Raw genomic sequence first — 17,740 nt, 5'->3', positions numbered from 1 at the left:
AAAATACAAATACTGGTCATGGATACATGCATTATAATCAGAAAGAATTCCCAGAAAGGCTTGTAGTTAGAGAGAGAGAGAGACACGGAGAGACACACAGAGAGATAAACACAGAGAGAGACACACAGAGAGACAGGGAGAGACTTGGAGAGAGAGACATAGAGAGAGACACACAGCGAGACAGGGAGAGCGAGACAGGGAGAGCGAGACGGGGAGAGAGAGAGAGAGACACGAACAGAGGGAACCAGGTGGGTTCTGTGGACTGTGAGACCCACGGTGTCTGCCTACAAACGTAAATGAATGTGTGTGTGTGTGTATGTGTGTGCATGCGCTTATGTGTGTGTGTTGGTGTCCAAGCATGCATCAGTGTGTGTGTTTTATGTGACGTGTGATAACCTGACTACACACACCTCACCACTGCTCTTTGTCCAACCATTGATCTAACGTAATCAGCTCAGCTGTGGGAACACCAGGCTTTTTAAGTAAGGGAGAGAGACAGCGAGACAGAGAGACATACATTACATGCTCCTCGAACATCTCATTCCAAAATCATGGGCATTAAAATGGATTTTCTGCTTTAAACAGCCTCCACTCTTCTGGGAAGGCTTTCCACTAGATGTTGGAACATTGCTGCGGAGAGCATTAGAGCATTAGTGAGGTCGGGCACGGATTTGGGGCGATTAGGCTTGGCTCGCAGATGGTGTTTCAATTCATCTCAAAGGTGTTCGATGGGGTTGAGGTCAGGGCTCTGTGCAGGCCAGTTAAAATGTTCCACACCGATCTCAGAAAACCATTCCTGTATTAACCTCGCTTTGTTCACGGGGGCATTGTCAAGCTGAAACAGGAAAGTGTTGCCACAAAGTTGGAAGCACAGAATAATCTAGAACGTCATTGTATGCTGTAGTTTCCCTTCACTGGAACTAAGGGGCCTAGACCAAACCATAAAAAAGCCCCAGACCATTATTCCTCCTCCACCAAACTTTACGGTTGGCACTAATTCAGGCAGGTAGTGTTCTCCTTGTATCCACCAAACCCAGATTCGTCCATTGGACTGCCAGATGGTGAAGCGTGATACATCACTCCAGAGGACGCGTTCCCACTGCTCCAGATTCCAATGGCGGCAGGTTTTACACTACTCAAGTCGTCGCTTGGCATTGCGTATGGTGATCTCAGGATTGTGTGTGGCTGCTCAGCCATGGAAACCCATTTCATGAAGCTCCCGACGAACAGTTCTTGTGCTGAGATTGTTTCCAGAGGCAGTTTGGAACTCAGTAGTGAGTGTTGCAATCAAGGATAGAATATTTTTACATGCTACTCGCTTCAGCACTCGGCGGTCCTGTTCTGTGAGCTTGTGTGGCCTACCACTTCGCGGCAGAACCATTGTTGCTCCTAGACATTTCCACTTCACAATAACAGCACTTACAATTGACCGGGGCAGCTTGACAAACTGACTTGTTGGAAAGGTGGCATCCTATGCCGGTGCCACGTTGAAAGTCACTGAGCAATTCAGTATGGGCCATTCCACTGCCAATGTCTCCCTATGGAGATTGCATGGCTGTGTGCTCGATTTTATACACCTGTCAGCAATGGGTGTGACTGAAATGGCAGAATCCACAAATTGAAAGTGCTTGTGTAGCCTACAATACAATATGTACAGAACAACCTGGGATAACAAGTTGGTTGGCTACCTGAAGAACCATTGAGTCTGAATACCTGACTGCACCTACAAACATTCTCTTGGCAGAGGAAAACCAGTAAACTGAACATTATCTTGGCAGAGGAAAACCAGTAAACTGAACATTCTCTTGGCAGAGGAAAACCAGTAAACTGACCATTCTCTTGGCAGAGGAAAACCAGTAAACTGACCATTCTCTTGGCAGAGGAAAACCAGTAAACTGACCATTCTCTTGGCAGAGGAAAACCAGTAAACTGAACATTATCTTGGCAGAGGAAAACCACTAAACTGAACATTATCTTGGCAGAGGAAAACCAGTAAACTGACCATTCTCTTGGCAGAGGAAAACCAGTAAACTGACCATTCTCTTGGCAGAGGAAAACCAGTAAACTGACCATTCTCTTGGCAGAGGAAAACCAGTAAACTGACCATCCTCTTGGCAGAGGAAAACCAGTAAACTGACCATTCTCTTGGCAGAGGAAAACCAGTAAACTGACCATTCTCTTGGCAGAGGAAAACCAGTAAACTGAACATTATCTTGGCAGAGGAAAACCAGTAAACTGAACATTATCTAAGCAGAGGAAAACCAGTAAACTGAACATTATCTTGGCATAGGAAAACCAGCCAACTGAACATTCTCTTGGCAAAGAAAAGCTCAGCAAAGTGAGTCGAAGGCAATAAGGATAAACGCTTATGTAGTACAGCCTCTTGGCTTTCATTCCTCTCAGATACAATATACACAGTCCAGTGGGACTGGAGGGGAGAGAGAGAGGTGAGAGAGGTGAGAGGGGAAGAGAGGGAGGAGGGGGAGAGAGGTGAGGGTTGAGAGGGAGGAGGGTGAGAGAGGTGAGAGGGGAAGAGAGGGGTGAGAGGGGGAGAGAGAGGTGAGAGGAGAGAGAGAGAGGTTGAGAGGCAGGGAAGAGACAGTTGATCTGAAGGCCAGAAAGGTGACAGTGAAAGGGAGGTGAGAGGCAGGGGAGAGAGATGGGGTGTGAGAGAGAGGAGAATGGGTGAAAGGACGAGAGCAAGAGGACAATGGGGTGAGCTTGAAAAGAAAGGGGCAAGATGTGGAGGTATTGCACATAATAGTCAAACATAAACAACATAATTAATATCCAGTATATCATACCACATCACACCCAAAACCATCCTTTGAGCGTCACTGTCTTCCTCCAAAGTATAGTTTTACAAGTTAACGCGTATGAATGGCTTGAAGATCGAGAGTAATGATGATCATATTATGGTCCAGCTGCTGAGAAAACTGCAGGAAGATTTAAACACACAGACATTTGATTTATTGCTGGTTTCCCTGGTGGAGATGAAGACCCATGCCCCTATACTGATGAGGCTTGTTACCCTATCTATTTTAAATGGCCACTTCCTGTACAGAGGACCAGTGAACAACTTGCCTGTAGCTATGTCTAAATAACTACATAGCACCCAAAGTAGAGCACACTAAAACCAGAACAGACCACAAACCATTAAACCTTAATCCCTTAACCCCAACTCACCTCTCTCACTCAATGGCTTGTTCACGTTCTCTCTATTTCAATCCCTCTTTCTCTCAGCCCATTCTTTCTCTCTCAACCCCCCTCTCTCTCTGTCTTTGTCTCACTCTCTCAGTCTTTCTCTCTCTTTCCCCTTCCTCATCTCTATCTGCGTCTCTCTCCCCATCTTCTGCTGCCATCAGAGGCTGTTGCTGAATAACAACAGCTATGCGCTCATCACACACTATCTGTCACATACACACACATTATGAGTGATAGCTGGAAAGTGTGTTAGGCTGCCTTCAGAGAGTCAGTCTGTACCATACAGTGATGTGTAAATAAATCTCCTACAACTGTCACACAGATGTCAACGTACACACGCAGATGCACATCGACACACGTCACATACACATACACTGCACACAGTGGCGTCATGCACCTATTATTTTAGAGGAGGCACAAAGTAAATGAGTTGGGGCATCTTTCAAACACCTGAAACAGCTTTTTACTGCAATCTAGCGCAATAATCGATATGCCTAATTCTATGTAAAAAAATATACAGTATGTCTATTTTTCAGCATAGGCTATTTAAGCCTTCATCTTTACCTGTTGAATTGTCATTTTAATCAATGATGCACATTCATTCTTTAGTAACCTTTATGCCAGGAGTTTAGTACAACTGCCACACTGGTATATAGTATCAGAAGTCTAGAATTATAAGTCTATGAGCTTCCCAAGTTTTGTATTTTCTAGCTGGCTATCTAAATAATTTTTTAGCTGGCTAACTAAAGTATTTTCTAACTGGCTAACTCAAGTATTTTCTAGCTGGTTAACTAAAGCAAACATAATAAAATTGCTAGGTGGCTAGTATTACAGAGAAAGAACAAAACATATCTGTTTCCTTTATTCATCAAGAATGAATCCATTTTTCATTTTACCTTTATTTAACTAGGCAAGTCAGTTTTAAGAACAAATTGTTATTTTCAATGACGGCCTAAGAACAGTGGGTTAACTGCCTTGCTCAGGGGCAGAACGACACATTTTTACCTTGTCAGCTTGGGGATTCAATCTTGCAACCTTTCTGATACTAGTCCAATGCTCGAACCACTAGGCTACCTGCCGCCCCAACAGGCCACATAGCTTGATCAAATTAATTTACAAACATACCTCCTGGGAGTCCTGTCCATCGCCGGCAGCTAAAATCAAATCAAACGTTGTGTATGTCACTTGACACTCTCTCTCCTCTTCCACTGACAATACTGTCTGCATAACCACATGCACTAGCGTCCTGCCTAACATATCTTTGCTCTAGGGGGGAAGGGTCCAGTCAGTGTGCCCCCATTCACAAAATACAGCGAACAGATCTTTTAATAAATAATTATGAGAAAGTGTGGTCCTAAAAATTAAGTTTAGTAGTTAATTTATCATCAGAAAAATATATTGTACATACATATTGACTATACAAAACATTAAGAACACTCTTTCCATAACATAGACATACCAGGTGAAAGCTATGATCCCTTATTGATGTAACTCATTAAATCCACTTCAATCGGTGTAGATGAAGGGGAGACAGGTTAAAGAAGGATATTTAAGTCTTGAGACAATTGAGACATGGATTGTGCACTGTATGTGTACCATTCAGAGGGTGAATGGGCAAGACTAAAAATGTAAGTGCCTTTGAACGAGGCCACAGGTGCACCAGTTTGTGACAAGAACTGCAACGCTGCTGGGTTTTTAATGCTCAACAGTTTCCCATGTATTTCAAGAATGGTCCACCACCCAATAGACATCCAGCCAAATTGTGACAAATGTGGGAAGCATTGGAGTCAACATGCATCAGCATCCCTATGGAACGCTTTCGACACCTTGCAGAGTGGGGGTGCACACCATGTGGCTCTGCAGGCCCAGGAATGAAGAACACTGGCCTATGTGGGTCTGAAATAGTGCAAACCATTGTAATAGGGTGTGATTTGGGACAGTCCATAGCCTCCCTGCATCAGTATGAGTTGGTCATTAGTACGACTGACTGTCCTTTAACCAGACTGATGCAAGGAGCAGCATAGCAAGCACCTCCTCCATTCACTTTGCTGGATATTCTCTTCCTTTCTCTCTGTAGGGGGTTGAGACAGAGAGAGAGAGAGAGAGAGACAGAGGATGGGCTGGCTGATTTACAGTCTTATTTTCCCCCAGGCCTCATCTCTCCTTCAATAATACAAACCCTAAACTGTCACACCCACAAACACACACAGTCCTGTATAACTTGTGGAGACACACAATTCAGTCCCATTCAAAATCCTATTTTCCCTAACCCGTAACCTTAACCCCAAAACCTAAAGTTAACGCTAGCTCCTAACCTTAACACTAAATCTAACCCTAACACTAATTCTAACCTTAACCCTAAACCCCCTAGAAATATAATTTGACCTTGTGGGGACCAACAAAATGTCTCCAGTTGGTCAAAAATCCACACACACACACACACACACACACACACACACGGAATATTAAAGTGCATGGGCCAGCAGGGAGACAACTACAGTGTTGAAGGAGAGATAACACACTCACTGATCATACTAATGATGAACCATATACAGTACAGCTCTGTGTGTGTGTGTGTGTGTGTGTGTGTGTGTGTGTGTGTGTGTGTGTGTGTGTGTGTGTGTGTGTGTGTGTGTGTGTGTGTGTGTGTGTGTGTGTGTGTGTGTGTGTGTGTGTGTGTGTGTGTGTGTGTGTGTGTGTGTGTGTGACGCCGTTCCTCCTTTCTATATCTGCTCCTGGCAACAATCCTTATTTATTGATATCCTAGATGTTGATGACCTCCAGTGTACTAGCACTGTCCATAGGTAGGCTATAGGGATGAACACACAGCTCGCTGTAGTAGCATGGTGCATCAGCATGGTGATATACAGCGCATTCAGAAGGTATTCAGGCCCCTTTACTTTTTCCACATTTTGTTACGTCACAGCCGTACTCTAAAATTGTTTAATAAATCCATATTTTTCCTCATCAATCTACACACAATACCCCATAATGACAAAGCAAAAACAGGTTTACATTGATTCTATCCTTGAGATGTTTCTATTGGAGTCCATCTGTTGTAAATTCAATTGATTGGACATGATTTGGAAAAGCACACACACACTTGTCTATATAAGGTCCCACAGTTGACAGTGCATGTCAGAGCAGAAATCATGTCATGAGGTTGAAGGAATTTTCCGTAGAGCTCCGAGACAGGATTGTGTCGAGGCAGATATCTGGGGAAGGGTACCAAAACATTTCTGCAGCATTGAAGGTCCCCAAGAACACAGTGTCCTCCATCATTCTTAAATGGAAGAAGTTTGGAACCACCAAGACTCTTCTTAGAGCTGGCCGCCCAGCCAAACTGAGTAATCGGAGGAGGTGGCCTTGGTCAGGGAGGAGAACAAAAACCTGATGGTCCCTGTGACAGAGTTCCTGTGTGGAGATGGGAGAACCTTCCAGAAGGACAACCATCTCTGCAGCACTCCACCAATCAGGCCTTTATGGTAGAGGGGCCAGACAGAAGCCACTCCTCAGTAAAAAGCACATGACAGCCCACTTGGAGTTTGCCAAAAAGGCACCTAAAGGACTCAGACCATGACAAACAAGATTCTCTGGTCTGATGAAACCAAGATTGAACTCTTTGCCTGAATGCCAAGCGTCAAGTCTGTCGGAAACGTGGCACCATCTCTACGGTAAAGCATGGTGGTGGCAGCATCATGCTGTGGGGATGTTTTTCAGAGGCAGGGACTGAGAGACTAGTCAGGATTGAGGGAAAGATGAACGGAGCAAAGTACAGAGAGATCCTTGATGAAAACCTGCTCCAGTGTGCTCAGGACCTCAGACTGGGGCGAAGGTTCACCTTCCAACAGGTCAATGACCCTAAGAACACAGCCAAGACAACGCAGGAGTGGCTTCAAGACAGGTCTCTGAATGTCCTTGAGTTGCCCAGCCAGAGCCCAGACTTTAACCCCATCGTACATCTCTGGAGAGACCTGAAAATAGCTGTGCACCGACGCTCCCCATCCAACCTGACAGAGCTGGAGAGGATCTGCAGAGAAGAATAGGAGAAACTCCCCAAATACAGGTCTGCCAAGCTTGTAGCGTCATAATCAAGAAGACTCGAGGCTGTAATCGCTGCCAAAGGTGCTTCAACAATATGCTGAGTAAAGGGTCTGAATACTTATGTAAACGTCATAATGAAGTTATTACATTTTGTATAAATTAGTAAAAATGTCTAAAAGCCTATTTTTGCGACGTCATTATGCGGTATTGTGTGGAGGTTGATGATTATTATTTTTTTTTAATCCATTTTAGAATAAGGCTGTAATGTAACAAAATGTGGAAAAAATCAAGGGGTCTGAATACTTTACGAAGGCACTGTTTACCTGTAGCTCACCATATTTGAAGAGGAGGTGATAATAACTGACTATCTAGGGTTCTGCATGAACACAATTACCTCCCACTCCACAGCTGAGTTGGAGAGAGAAGAGCAATGTTAATATGTATACGTAATTGGGAGTGGCTCTGTTGCAGAAGACGCCGTTGCTCTTTCAGTTCCATCATATCAGTTTTGCAGTGATATTATACTGCCATCTACAGGACGGATCTCTCATTGCAGGCTCTGGTTTATAAGGAGTGCACTGTCCTCTTGTGGCCAAGTTTAAAAAGTTTAAACCATATGAGCTGAACATGACATTTTCATAAAATATTTTAAGCAATCATTTTCAATTTTAAATGATTCATCACTGACCCAAAGAAAGAACTGACAGAAGGACACACACAGAGTTAGAGATGCATTATGTTCTGGGCTGTGGACTGTGAATTTTGAATAATCACTACAGTTGTATGACAATAGTCTTTATTTTAACTGCCTGAAAAATATGAATGTGTGGCAGTGTATAAAGATGTGTAAAGTTCTAATCTACAATTTTAAAGGCCCGATGCAGACGTTTTTATATAAATATTAAATAATTAGGTAACAATTAATTACCAGACTGTAATAGTTGTCCATTAAATGGTTAAAAAAAAAAAAAACTTAAATAGCTTTTTAGCAACCAAAAAAGATTCTCCAGCAAGAATTTTGCTAGGACTGTCTGGGAGTGGCATGAGTGGGGTGGGGGGGAACTGAAAACTAGCCTTTATTGGCAGAGAGGTTTGGAACCCTCGTTGTTATTGGTCTATTAACTAATTTACAACCTGAAACTCCACGTTTGCAAAACCTGCTGATTAGAAGGTCCTGTGTAGATTGTATTTTCAACCAGCAACCATCAGGAAATAACACGGCTGTTTTTTTTTTTGCTCACACACTTGTACTGTGTTAGTTTCCTCAGCTGTTTAACAATATGATACAAAACACAGGCGAAACTGAATATTGAATGCACTGGGCCTTTAATAATTCTGTGATACTTACAATTGTATTTTTATCTCCTCAGTAAGTGCACACTTTATTGACTTTGATGTTAATTATTTTGATGTGGGGTGGGAAATTAGGCATATTATGGTGCTTACAAAAACTTTGATAACCGACCCTGCCACAAGGACACATGAATGAAATGGATAGGTTACTCAAGTCATGTGATGCATTGGTTGCGAAACACACGCGGAAGTATGACGCTGTATACTGTTGCTTTTATTCTTGCTTTTTTGCATTTAGCCAATTTAACATCCTTGTTTTTACCTGAAGGTAAGCATAACTCCCCTAATCTGTTTGTTGTTCATATCCCGCATCCCCTTTGGACGCACACATCGACGTGTGGAGGAAGAAACAAACTAAAAGTCAAGTGCAACAAGCCATTCAGTGCACTGCAGATGAAAGCGGGTTTTGTGTGGACCGTTAACTTCACAAATTATGTTTCTGATCTTGATCTGGGCGGTTGACCAGACTGTATTTAATAAGCCTAATGAAAAAGCAAAGATCATAATTAGGCTACAGAAATGAATAGCCTCACTTTAACCCGTCACCCGTCACTTTAACAATACATTCATGTACATACTACCTCAATTTGGGCCGACCAACCAGTGCTCCCGCACATTAGCTAACCGGGCGATCTGCATTGTGTCCTGCCACCCGCCAACCCCTCTTTTACGCTCCTGCTACTCTCTGTTCATCATATATAATTAGTAATTTTAACCATATCTACATGTACATACTACCTCAATCAGCCTGACTAACCGGTGTCTGTATGTAGCCTCGCTACTTTTATAGCCTCGCTACTGTATATAACTATTGTTTTATTTCTTTACTTACCTATTGTTTACATAATAAATTTTTTGCATTATTGGTTAGAGCCTGTAAGTAGCATTTCACTGTAAGGTCTATCTATACCTGTTGTATTCGGCACATGTGACAAATAAACTTAGATTTGATTTATAGCGTATTACATTGCATAAGACATGCAGCAGTGAAACAACAGTGACACATGCTATAGCCTACAATGTTAACATTGCACAGAAAAGTGACCGTTTCAAACTTGTAACAATGTGACCATCAAAATCATAGGTCTAACTGATCATATTTGTGTTTTATTATTTTTAATTTATTATTTTTAAAGAGGAATATCACTTCAAACAATGGATGTTACAGGTATGTGAAACTGTAAAGGCTACAATGTAAATCTGTCACGTGTTATTTTTTAGGAAAGCAGATGACATACAGTAGCCTACATACCAGAGTTACTGTACACACAGTCATCTTGTTCCTTCCTGTAATAAATTAAAGCAGTAGGCCAAGACCTTCCTCAAATGTATTTGCTTGTCAGAATGAGGTTGTCATCTTTAGTTGACTGCCTGCCTATACCTGTTTTTGTTATTACAGTATAATAAAGTCTATGCTCTGGAGGAGTACCACCATCGCCTGAACATCTTCACTGGGCATAAGAGGAGAATCCACTATCATAATGCAGGGAAGCACACGTTCTCAAGTAGGCTATGCATTTATTTATTTTAAACTATTTGTCCATTTCTTCCTGTTTTCCCAGTCACAACTTAACTCCCAATGTATTCATAATATAGCTGTATGTATGTTACAGGTATGATATCTTACAACTATTGTAACTTTCCTTTTCCCAGTGGGACTGAATCAGTTTTCTGACATGTTGTAACTGTCCTTTTCCCAGTGGGACTGAATCAGTTTTCTGACATGTTGTAACTGTCCTTTTCCCAGTGGGACTGAATCAGTTTTCTGACATGTTGTAACTGTCCTTTTCCCAGTGGGACTGAATCAGTTTTCTGACATGTTGTAACTGTCCTTTTCCCAGTGGGACTGAATCAGTTTTCTGACATGAGCTTTGCAGAGTTTAGGAAAACTTTCCTCCTGACTGAACCTCAGGTACAGCTGTGAAATGTAATTACTAAAATGTGATCCTGTAGTTAACCCCAATTATAAGTCTACGAGCTTCCCTGATATAAGATAGCCTAATCAATTGTAATTGTTCTTACATTTATCTTCATCAGAACTGCTCTGCCACCAAAGGGAGTCACATCAGCAGCCATGGGCCATATCCTGGTTCTGTGGACTGGAGAGAGAAGGGAAACTATGTGTCACCTGTCAAATACCAGGTACTACGTTTCCCTCATAGGCTAAATATACTGAGTGTACAAAACATTAAGAACACCTTCCCCCCCCTGTTTTGCCCTCTGAACAGCCTCAATTCATCTGGGCATGGACACTCTACAAGGTGTCGAAAGCATTCCATAGGGATGCTGGCCCATGTTGACTCCAATGCTTTCCACAGTTGTGTCAAGCTGGCTGGATGTCCTTTGGGTGGTGGACCATTCTTGATACACACGGGAAACTGTTGAGTGTGACACAAACTGCTCCTGGCACCTAATACCATACCCCGTTCAAAGGAACTTAAATCTTTTGTCTTGCCAATTCACCTTCCTAATGGCACACACACACACAATCCATGTCTCAAGGCTTAAAAATCCATCTTTAACCGGTCTGCTGCCCTTTATCTACACTGATTGAAGTGGATTTTACAAGTGACATCAATAAGGGATCAAAGTTTTGACCTGGATTCACCTGGTCAGTCTGTCATGGAAAGAGCAGGTGTTCATAATGTTTTCTACTCAGTGTATATTCACAACAACATGACCAAGTCATTTTCTTATGGATTGGCTGATTGCAAGCGAGTGACAAAGATAAAAGAAGCTGTACATTTATGACTGTGCTGTGTTGATATCATGTTGAGTGAATGTGCTATTGTTGTGTCCTAAGGGTCATTGTGGAAGCTGCTGGACCTTCTCCACTACCGGCTGTCTTGAGTCTGTTACCGCTATAGCTACTGGAAAACTCCCACTTCTGGTGAGAACTAGCCCTATTTCTCTTGTATTTTCTACGGTTTCACACTATGTTTCACACTGATTTTGGCAGTCAACCTACTATGTTTCCCTGTATGGTTTCATATGAAGCGGTACAATAGAAAGACTGTAGTTGAATTGGTTGTTGAATGGTTGTTGGTAATAGCCTTATCTGTGAGTTATCATTCTATATTTTCCAGTCTGAGCAGCAACTGGTGGACTGTGCTCAAGACTTCAACAATCATGGATGTATGGGGTTGGTAGCCTACAGTACCATCTTAAAATCACATGAGCTTATCACTCCTGTCCTGCATGTGACTTCTATACCTCCTGATGCATACTGTTGCTGTCTGTCTGCAAAAACATCATTCAGCTACTGTAATGTATTGGTTTCAGGGGACTCCCAAGCCAGGCGTTTGAGTATGTTAAATACAACAACGGACTCATGACCGAAGATGACTATCCTTACACGGGACATGTATGTATTTATAAATTATTCTTAGTGTAAAAAAGGAAAATGTTAATAACACAAGTAACAGTGTTATACTAGTATTTAATCCTTATGACTCACTTGTTTGGATTACTCACTATATACTTCTTTATCCCAATTACTTTCCTTAGGATGGCTCTTGCAATTTCAAGCCCGAGTTGGCAGCTGCCTTCGTGAAAGATGTTGTCAACATAACAAGTGTGAGAGACTAAAACTAAACGTTTTACAACCTCTGCATCTGTTCTAAACATTGTTTTCTTGGTCAGCAATTGGTATGTTGTTCTGTCTTGCCCCCTATAACAGTATGACGAAAAGGGCATGGTTGATGCTGTGGCCAGACTGAACCCAGTCAGCTTTGGATATGAAGTGACTGATGATTTCCTCCACTACAAGGATGGTGTGTACAGCAGGTGAGAGTAAGCCCAGTACACTCCGTTGTTCCTTATCACTCCCACTTGACAATACATGTTGGGTGGCAGGATTAAAGAGCTTTGTGGGAATTGAATTGTGAACCTCCAAATCTTATCAAATAATGTGTGGAAGGTAGAAAACTGTACTTATGAGACATACTATGTTGCAGTAGAAGACTTTCATGAGCTGTAAAGCTCCTTGCCGTTCACATAAGGTATACAAACTGCACATTTGACCCTCTATTACAATGAATTAACATGTCCTCCATGTGTTTTATAAAGTATTCTTTGTTTGTATTAGCACTACGTGTAAGAACACTACAGACAATGTGAACCATGCTGTACTGGCAGTGGGATATGGTGAAAAGAATAGCACTCCATATTGGATCGTGAAAAACTCCTGGGGCACCAACTGGGGAATGGATGGGTAAATACATAAAAAATATTCAGTGCTGTTGAACTACCTTTTTTTACTAATGATAACTATATAGATGCTTCATGAACATAGATCAGCTATTGAACACCCAGACATTGTAGGACACGTATACTGCAAGATACCTGTCTGACTATCTCCTTTTAGGGTGAAATTATACTGAACAAAGGTGAACACAACATGCAACAATTTCTATGTTTTTACTGAGTTACAGTTCATAGTAAGAAATAAGTCAATTGAAATAAATTCATTAGGCCCTAATGGATTTCAAATGACTGGGCAGGGGTGCAGCCTTGGAGGGCATAGGTCACCCATTTGGCAGCCAGGCGCACTCAGCCAATCATAATGTTACAGACAGATATACATTACATCGACATTACTGCAGTCAGCATGCCAATTGCACGCTCCCTCAAAACTATTACACTGAACAAAAATTCACATTTTAAAAAGTGGCCTTTTGTTGTCCTCAGCACAAGGTGCACCTGTGTAATGATCATGCTGTTTAATCATCTTCTTCATATGCCACACCTGTCAGGTGGATGGATTATCTTGGCAAAGGAGAAATTCTCACTAACAGGGATATAAACAAATTTGTGCACAGAATTTGAGAGAAATAAGCTTTTTGTGGTTTTTTTACTTCATCTTATGAAACATGGGACCAACAATTTACATGATGTGTTTATTTATTTTTTTTATTTTTTTTTGAACCCCTTTTTCTCCCCAATTTCGTGGTATCCAATTGGTAGTTACAGTCTTGTCTCATCACTGCAACTCCCGTACGGACTCGGGAGAGGCGAAGGTTGAGAGCCGTGAGAACCCAACCAAGCCGCACTGCTTCTTGACACAATGCCCACTTAACCCGGAAGCCAGCTGCACCAATGTGTCGGAGGAAACACCATACACCTGGCGACTGCTCCCAGGCCCGCCACAGGAGTCGCTAGTTCGCAATAGGACAAGGACATCCCTGCTGGCAAACCCTTCCCTAACCCGGACGACGCTGGGCCAACTGTGCACTGCCACATGGGTCTCCCATTCGCTACCAGCTGCGACAGAGCCTGGACTCGAACCCAGAATCTCTAGATGCGTTTGTATTTTTTCTCAGTGTAATAGTTTTGAGGGAGCGTGCAATTGGCATGCTGACTGCAGGAATGTCCACCAGAGCTGTTGCCAGAGAATTTAATGTGAATTTCGCTATCATAAACCGCATCCAACATCGTTTTAGAGAATTTGGCAGAACTTCCAACCTGCCACACAACTACAGACTACGTGTATGGTGTTGTGTGGGCGGTTTGCTGATGTCAGCGTGAACAGAGTGCCCCATGGTGGTGGTGGGGTTATGGTATGGGCAGGCATAAGCTACGGACAACAAATACAATTGAATTTTATCGATGGTAATTTGAATGCACAGAAATACCTTGACGAGATCCTGAGGCCCATTCATCCGCCGCCATCAACTCATGTTTCAGCATGATAATGCATGACCCCATGTCGCAGGGATCTGTACACAATTCCTGGAAAATGTCCCAGTTCTTCCATGGCCTGCATACTCACCAGACATGTCAATAATTGAGCATGTTTGGGATGCTATGGCTCAACATGTACGACAGCTTGTTCCAGTTCCCACCAATATCCAGTAACTTCACACAGACACAAGGAGTGGGACAACATTCCACAGGCCACAATCAACAGCCTGATCAACTGTATGCGAATAAGATGTGTCGTGCTGCAGGATTGTCCTGTTGGTCACACCAGATACCAGATTTCTGATCCACACCCCTACTTTTTTTTTAGGTATCTGTGACCTACAGATGCATATCTGTATTCCCAGTCATGTGAAATCCATAGATTCGGGCCTAATGAATTTATTTGAAGTTGATTCATTTCCTTGTATGAGTCTTTGAAAATGTTGTATGTTGTGTTTATATTTGTTTGGTACAGCTTACAAAATATATTTTGTTTTCTATTTCCTCCTCAGATATTTCCTAATAGAACGAGGGAGGAACATGTGTGGACTGGCAGCCTGCTCCTCTTATCCTCTCCCCCCGGTGTGATGTTCCCCCGGAACTCAGAAGAGAACGCCACAGTCAGTCTTCAGCTACAGTATGAGAAAAACAGGATACATTTTCTCATTCAGAGGACAGGAGTGGGCATCTCTGTATTATTTGCATGGACATGTTTTTAAGAACTGTAGTTATACTGTTACAATGTGAGTTTTACATTTTCCAAGTTACTTATTTTAAATTAATTACAACTGGATCGTATTATGAAGGTTTGTACTGTATATGGTAAGTGGCTGGTCATGGTTAGTTAGTAGGCACTGACTGGGTAGTGAGAGTCTTTGAATCGTGTGCTTATGTAGCCACATATTGCTCTGGTTTTGAGTGTGTAAGAGATCCTAGTTAGTACTGTAGTTGACTACTGTCACAAAAGCATCACCAATATTTTAGCTTCTCTTGATTTGACAGTTTGGTTAGTGTTATATTTTCTTTAGAGGTTTGTACTAGGCATATTTTGTGTATTTTAGAGGGTTGTAAAAAAAAATATATATATATACAGTACCAGTCAAAAGTTGACACACCTACTAATTTCTTTTTTTGTACTATTTTCTACATTGTATAATAATAGTGAAGACAAACTGTGAAATAACACATATGGAGTAATATAGTAACCAAAAAAGTGTTAAACAAATCAAAATATATTTTAGATTCTTCAAAGTAGCAACTCTTTGCCTTGATAACAGCTTTGCACACTCTTGGCATTCTCTCAACCAGCTTCATGACGTAATCATCTGGAATGCTTTTCCAACAGTCTTGAAGAAAGTTCCCACATATGCTGACCACATGTTGGGTGCTTTTTCTTCACTCTGCTGTCCAACTCATCCCAAACCATCTCAATTGGGTTGAGGTCAGGTGATTGTGGAGGCCAGGTCATCTGATGCAGCACTCCATCACTCTCCTTCTTGGTCAAATAGCCCTTACACAGCCTGGAGGTGTGTTTTGGGTCATTGTCCTGTTGAAAAACAAATTCCCACTAAGCGCAAACCAGATGAGATGGCGTATCGCTGCAGAATGCTGTGGTAGCCATGCTGGTTAAGTGTGCATTGAATTAAAAATAAATCACACAATGTCACCAGCAAAGCACCCCTACACCATCACACCTCATCCTCCATGCTTCACAGTGGGAACCACACATGGGGAGATCATCCATTCACCTACCCTGCGTCTCACAAAGACACGGCGGTTGGAACCAAATATCTTCAATTTGGACTTGTCAAACCAAAGGACATATTTCCACCAGTCTAATGTCGTGTTTCTTGGCCCAAGCAAGTCTCTTCTTATTGATGTACTTTAGTAGTGGTTTCTTTGCAGCAATTCGACCATGAAGGCCTGATTCACGCGGTCTCCTCTGAACAGTTGATGTTGAGATGTGTCTGTTACTTGAACTATGTGAAGCATTTATTTACTTGGGCTGCAATCTGAGGTGCAGTTAATTGCCGATTTCTGAGTCTGGTAACTAATGAACTTATCCTCTGCAGCAGAAGTAATTGGGTCTTCCTTTCCTGTGGCAGTCCTCATGAGAGCCAGTTTCATCATAGTGCTTGATGGTTTTTGCAACTGCACTTTCAAGGTTGACTGACCTTCATGTTTTAAAGTAAGGATGGTCTGTTGTTTCTCTTTACTTATTTGAGCTGTTCTTGCCATAATATGGACTTGCTCTTTTACCAAATAGGGCTATCTTCTGTATAACACCCATACCTTGTCACAACACAACTGATTGGTTCAAATGCATTAAGAAGGAAAGAAATTCCACAAATTAACTTTTAAGAAGGCATACCTGTTCCTTGAAAGGCATTGTAGGTGACTACCTCATGAAGCTGGTTGAGAGAATGCCAAGTGTGTGCAAAAGAAGAATCTCAAATATAAAATATATTTTGATTTGTTTAACACTATTTGGGTTACTACATGATTCCTTCTGTTATACACTGCTCAAAAAAATAAAGGGAACACTTAAACAACACAATGTAACTCCAAGTCAATCACACTTCCGTGAAATCAAACTGTCCACTTAGGAAGCAACACTGATTGACAATAAATGTCACATGCTGTTGTGCAAATGGAATAGACAACAGGTGGAAATGATAGGCAATTAGCAAGACACCCCCAATAAAGGAGTGGTTCTGCAGGTGGTGACCACAGACCACTTCTCAGTTCCTATGCTTCCTGGCTGATGTTTTGGTCACTTTTGAATGCTGGCGGTGCTTTCACTCTAGTGGTAGCATGAGACGGAGTCTACAACCCACACAAGTGGCTCAGGTAGTGCAGCTCATCCAGGATGGCACACCAATGCGAGCTGTGGCAAGAAGGTTTGCTGTGTCTGTCAGCGTAGTGTCCAGAGCATGGAGTCGCTACCAGGAGACAGGCCAGTACATCAGGAGACGTGGGGGAGGCCGTAGGAGGGCAACAACCCAGCAGCAGGACCGCTACCTCCGCCTTTGTGCAAGGAGGAGCAGGAGGAGCACTGCCAGAGCCCTGCAAAATGACCTCCAGCAGGCCACAAATGTGCACGTGTCTGCTCAAACTGTCAGAAACAGACTCCATGAGGGTGGTATGAGGTTCCGACGTCCACAGGTGGTGGTTGTGCTTACAGCCCAAGACCGTGCAGGACGTTTGGCATTTGCCAGAGAACACCAAGATTGGCAAATTCGCCACTGGCGCCCTGTGCTCTTCACAGATGAAAGCAGGTTCACACTGAGCACATGTGGCAGACGTGACAGAGTCTGGAGACGCCGTGGAGAACGTTCTGCTGCCTGCAACATCCTCCAGCATGACCGGTTTGGCGGTGGGTCAGTCATGGTGTGGGGTGGCATTTCTTTGGGGGGCCACAGAGCCCTCCATGTGCTCGCCAGAGGTAGCCTGACTG

The 17,740-nt window shown here is 42.6% G+C and overlaps 2 protein-coding genes across 4 annotated transcripts in view; both read left to right on the top strand.

Moving 5' to 3' along the window:
• The window catches only part of LOC139385091 (alpha-protein kinase 3-like), a 370,338-nt gene that overhangs the window by 173,957 nt on the left and 178,641 nt on the right, over positions 1 to 17,740 (top strand). The gene's annotated exons all lie outside the window — the stretch shown is intronic.
• LOC139384871 (pro-cathepsin H-like) lies at positions 8,756 to 16,732 on the top strand. Of its 3 annotated transcripts, none has more exons than XM_071129769.1 (12): positions 8,756 to 8,869; positions 9,738 to 9,769; positions 10,001 to 10,106; positions 10,443 to 10,513; positions 10,639 to 10,743; positions 11,405 to 11,491; positions 11,688 to 11,743; positions 11,884 to 11,965; positions 12,109 to 12,177; positions 12,281 to 12,387; positions 12,689 to 12,814; positions 14,796 to 16,732. In XM_071129769.1, exons 1-12 carry the CDS (start codon positions 8,764 to 8,766, stop codon positions 14,869 to 14,871), a joined length of 1,023 nt encoding a protein of 340 aa, XP_070985870.1. In that variant the 5' UTR covers positions 8,756 to 8,763; the 3' UTR covers positions 14,872 to 16,732. The 3 variants fall into 3 exon arrangements, with proteins under 3 accessions (XP_070985870.1, XP_070985871.1, XP_070985872.1); XM_071129770.1 differs by lacking the exon at positions 14,796 to 16,732 and adding an exon at positions 14,287 to 14,611 and having other exon boundaries at positions 8,767 to 8,869; positions 12,689 to 12,841; XM_071129771.1 differs by lacking the exon at positions 9,738 to 9,769 and having other exon boundaries at positions 8,772 to 8,869; positions 14,796 to 15,361.

Source organism: Oncorhynchus clarkii, chromosome 26 (assembly GCF_045791955.1).
Source record: "Oncorhynchus clarkii lewisi isolate Uvic-CL-2024 chromosome 26, UVic_Ocla_1.0, whole genome shotgun sequence".
Taxonomy (NCBI): Eukaryota; Metazoa; Chordata; class Actinopteri; order Salmoniformes; family Salmonidae; genus Oncorhynchus; species Oncorhynchus clarkii.
This window is presented reverse-complemented; position numbering and strand designations above follow the sequence as displayed.

Coding starts and splice junctions, on each gene's coding strand:
- LOC139384871 (XM_071129769.1), top strand. CDS start 8,764: ATGCATTGGTTGCGAAACACACGCGGAAGTATGACGCTGTATACTGTT. Junction 8,870..9,737: donor ATCCTTGTTTTTACCTGAAG/GTAAGCATAACT, acceptor TTATTTTTAAAG/AGGAATATCACTTCAAACAA. Junction 10,744..11,404: donor TGTCACCTGTCAAATACCAG/GTACTACGTTTC, acceptor TTGTGTCCTAAG/GGTCATTGTGGAAGCTGCTG.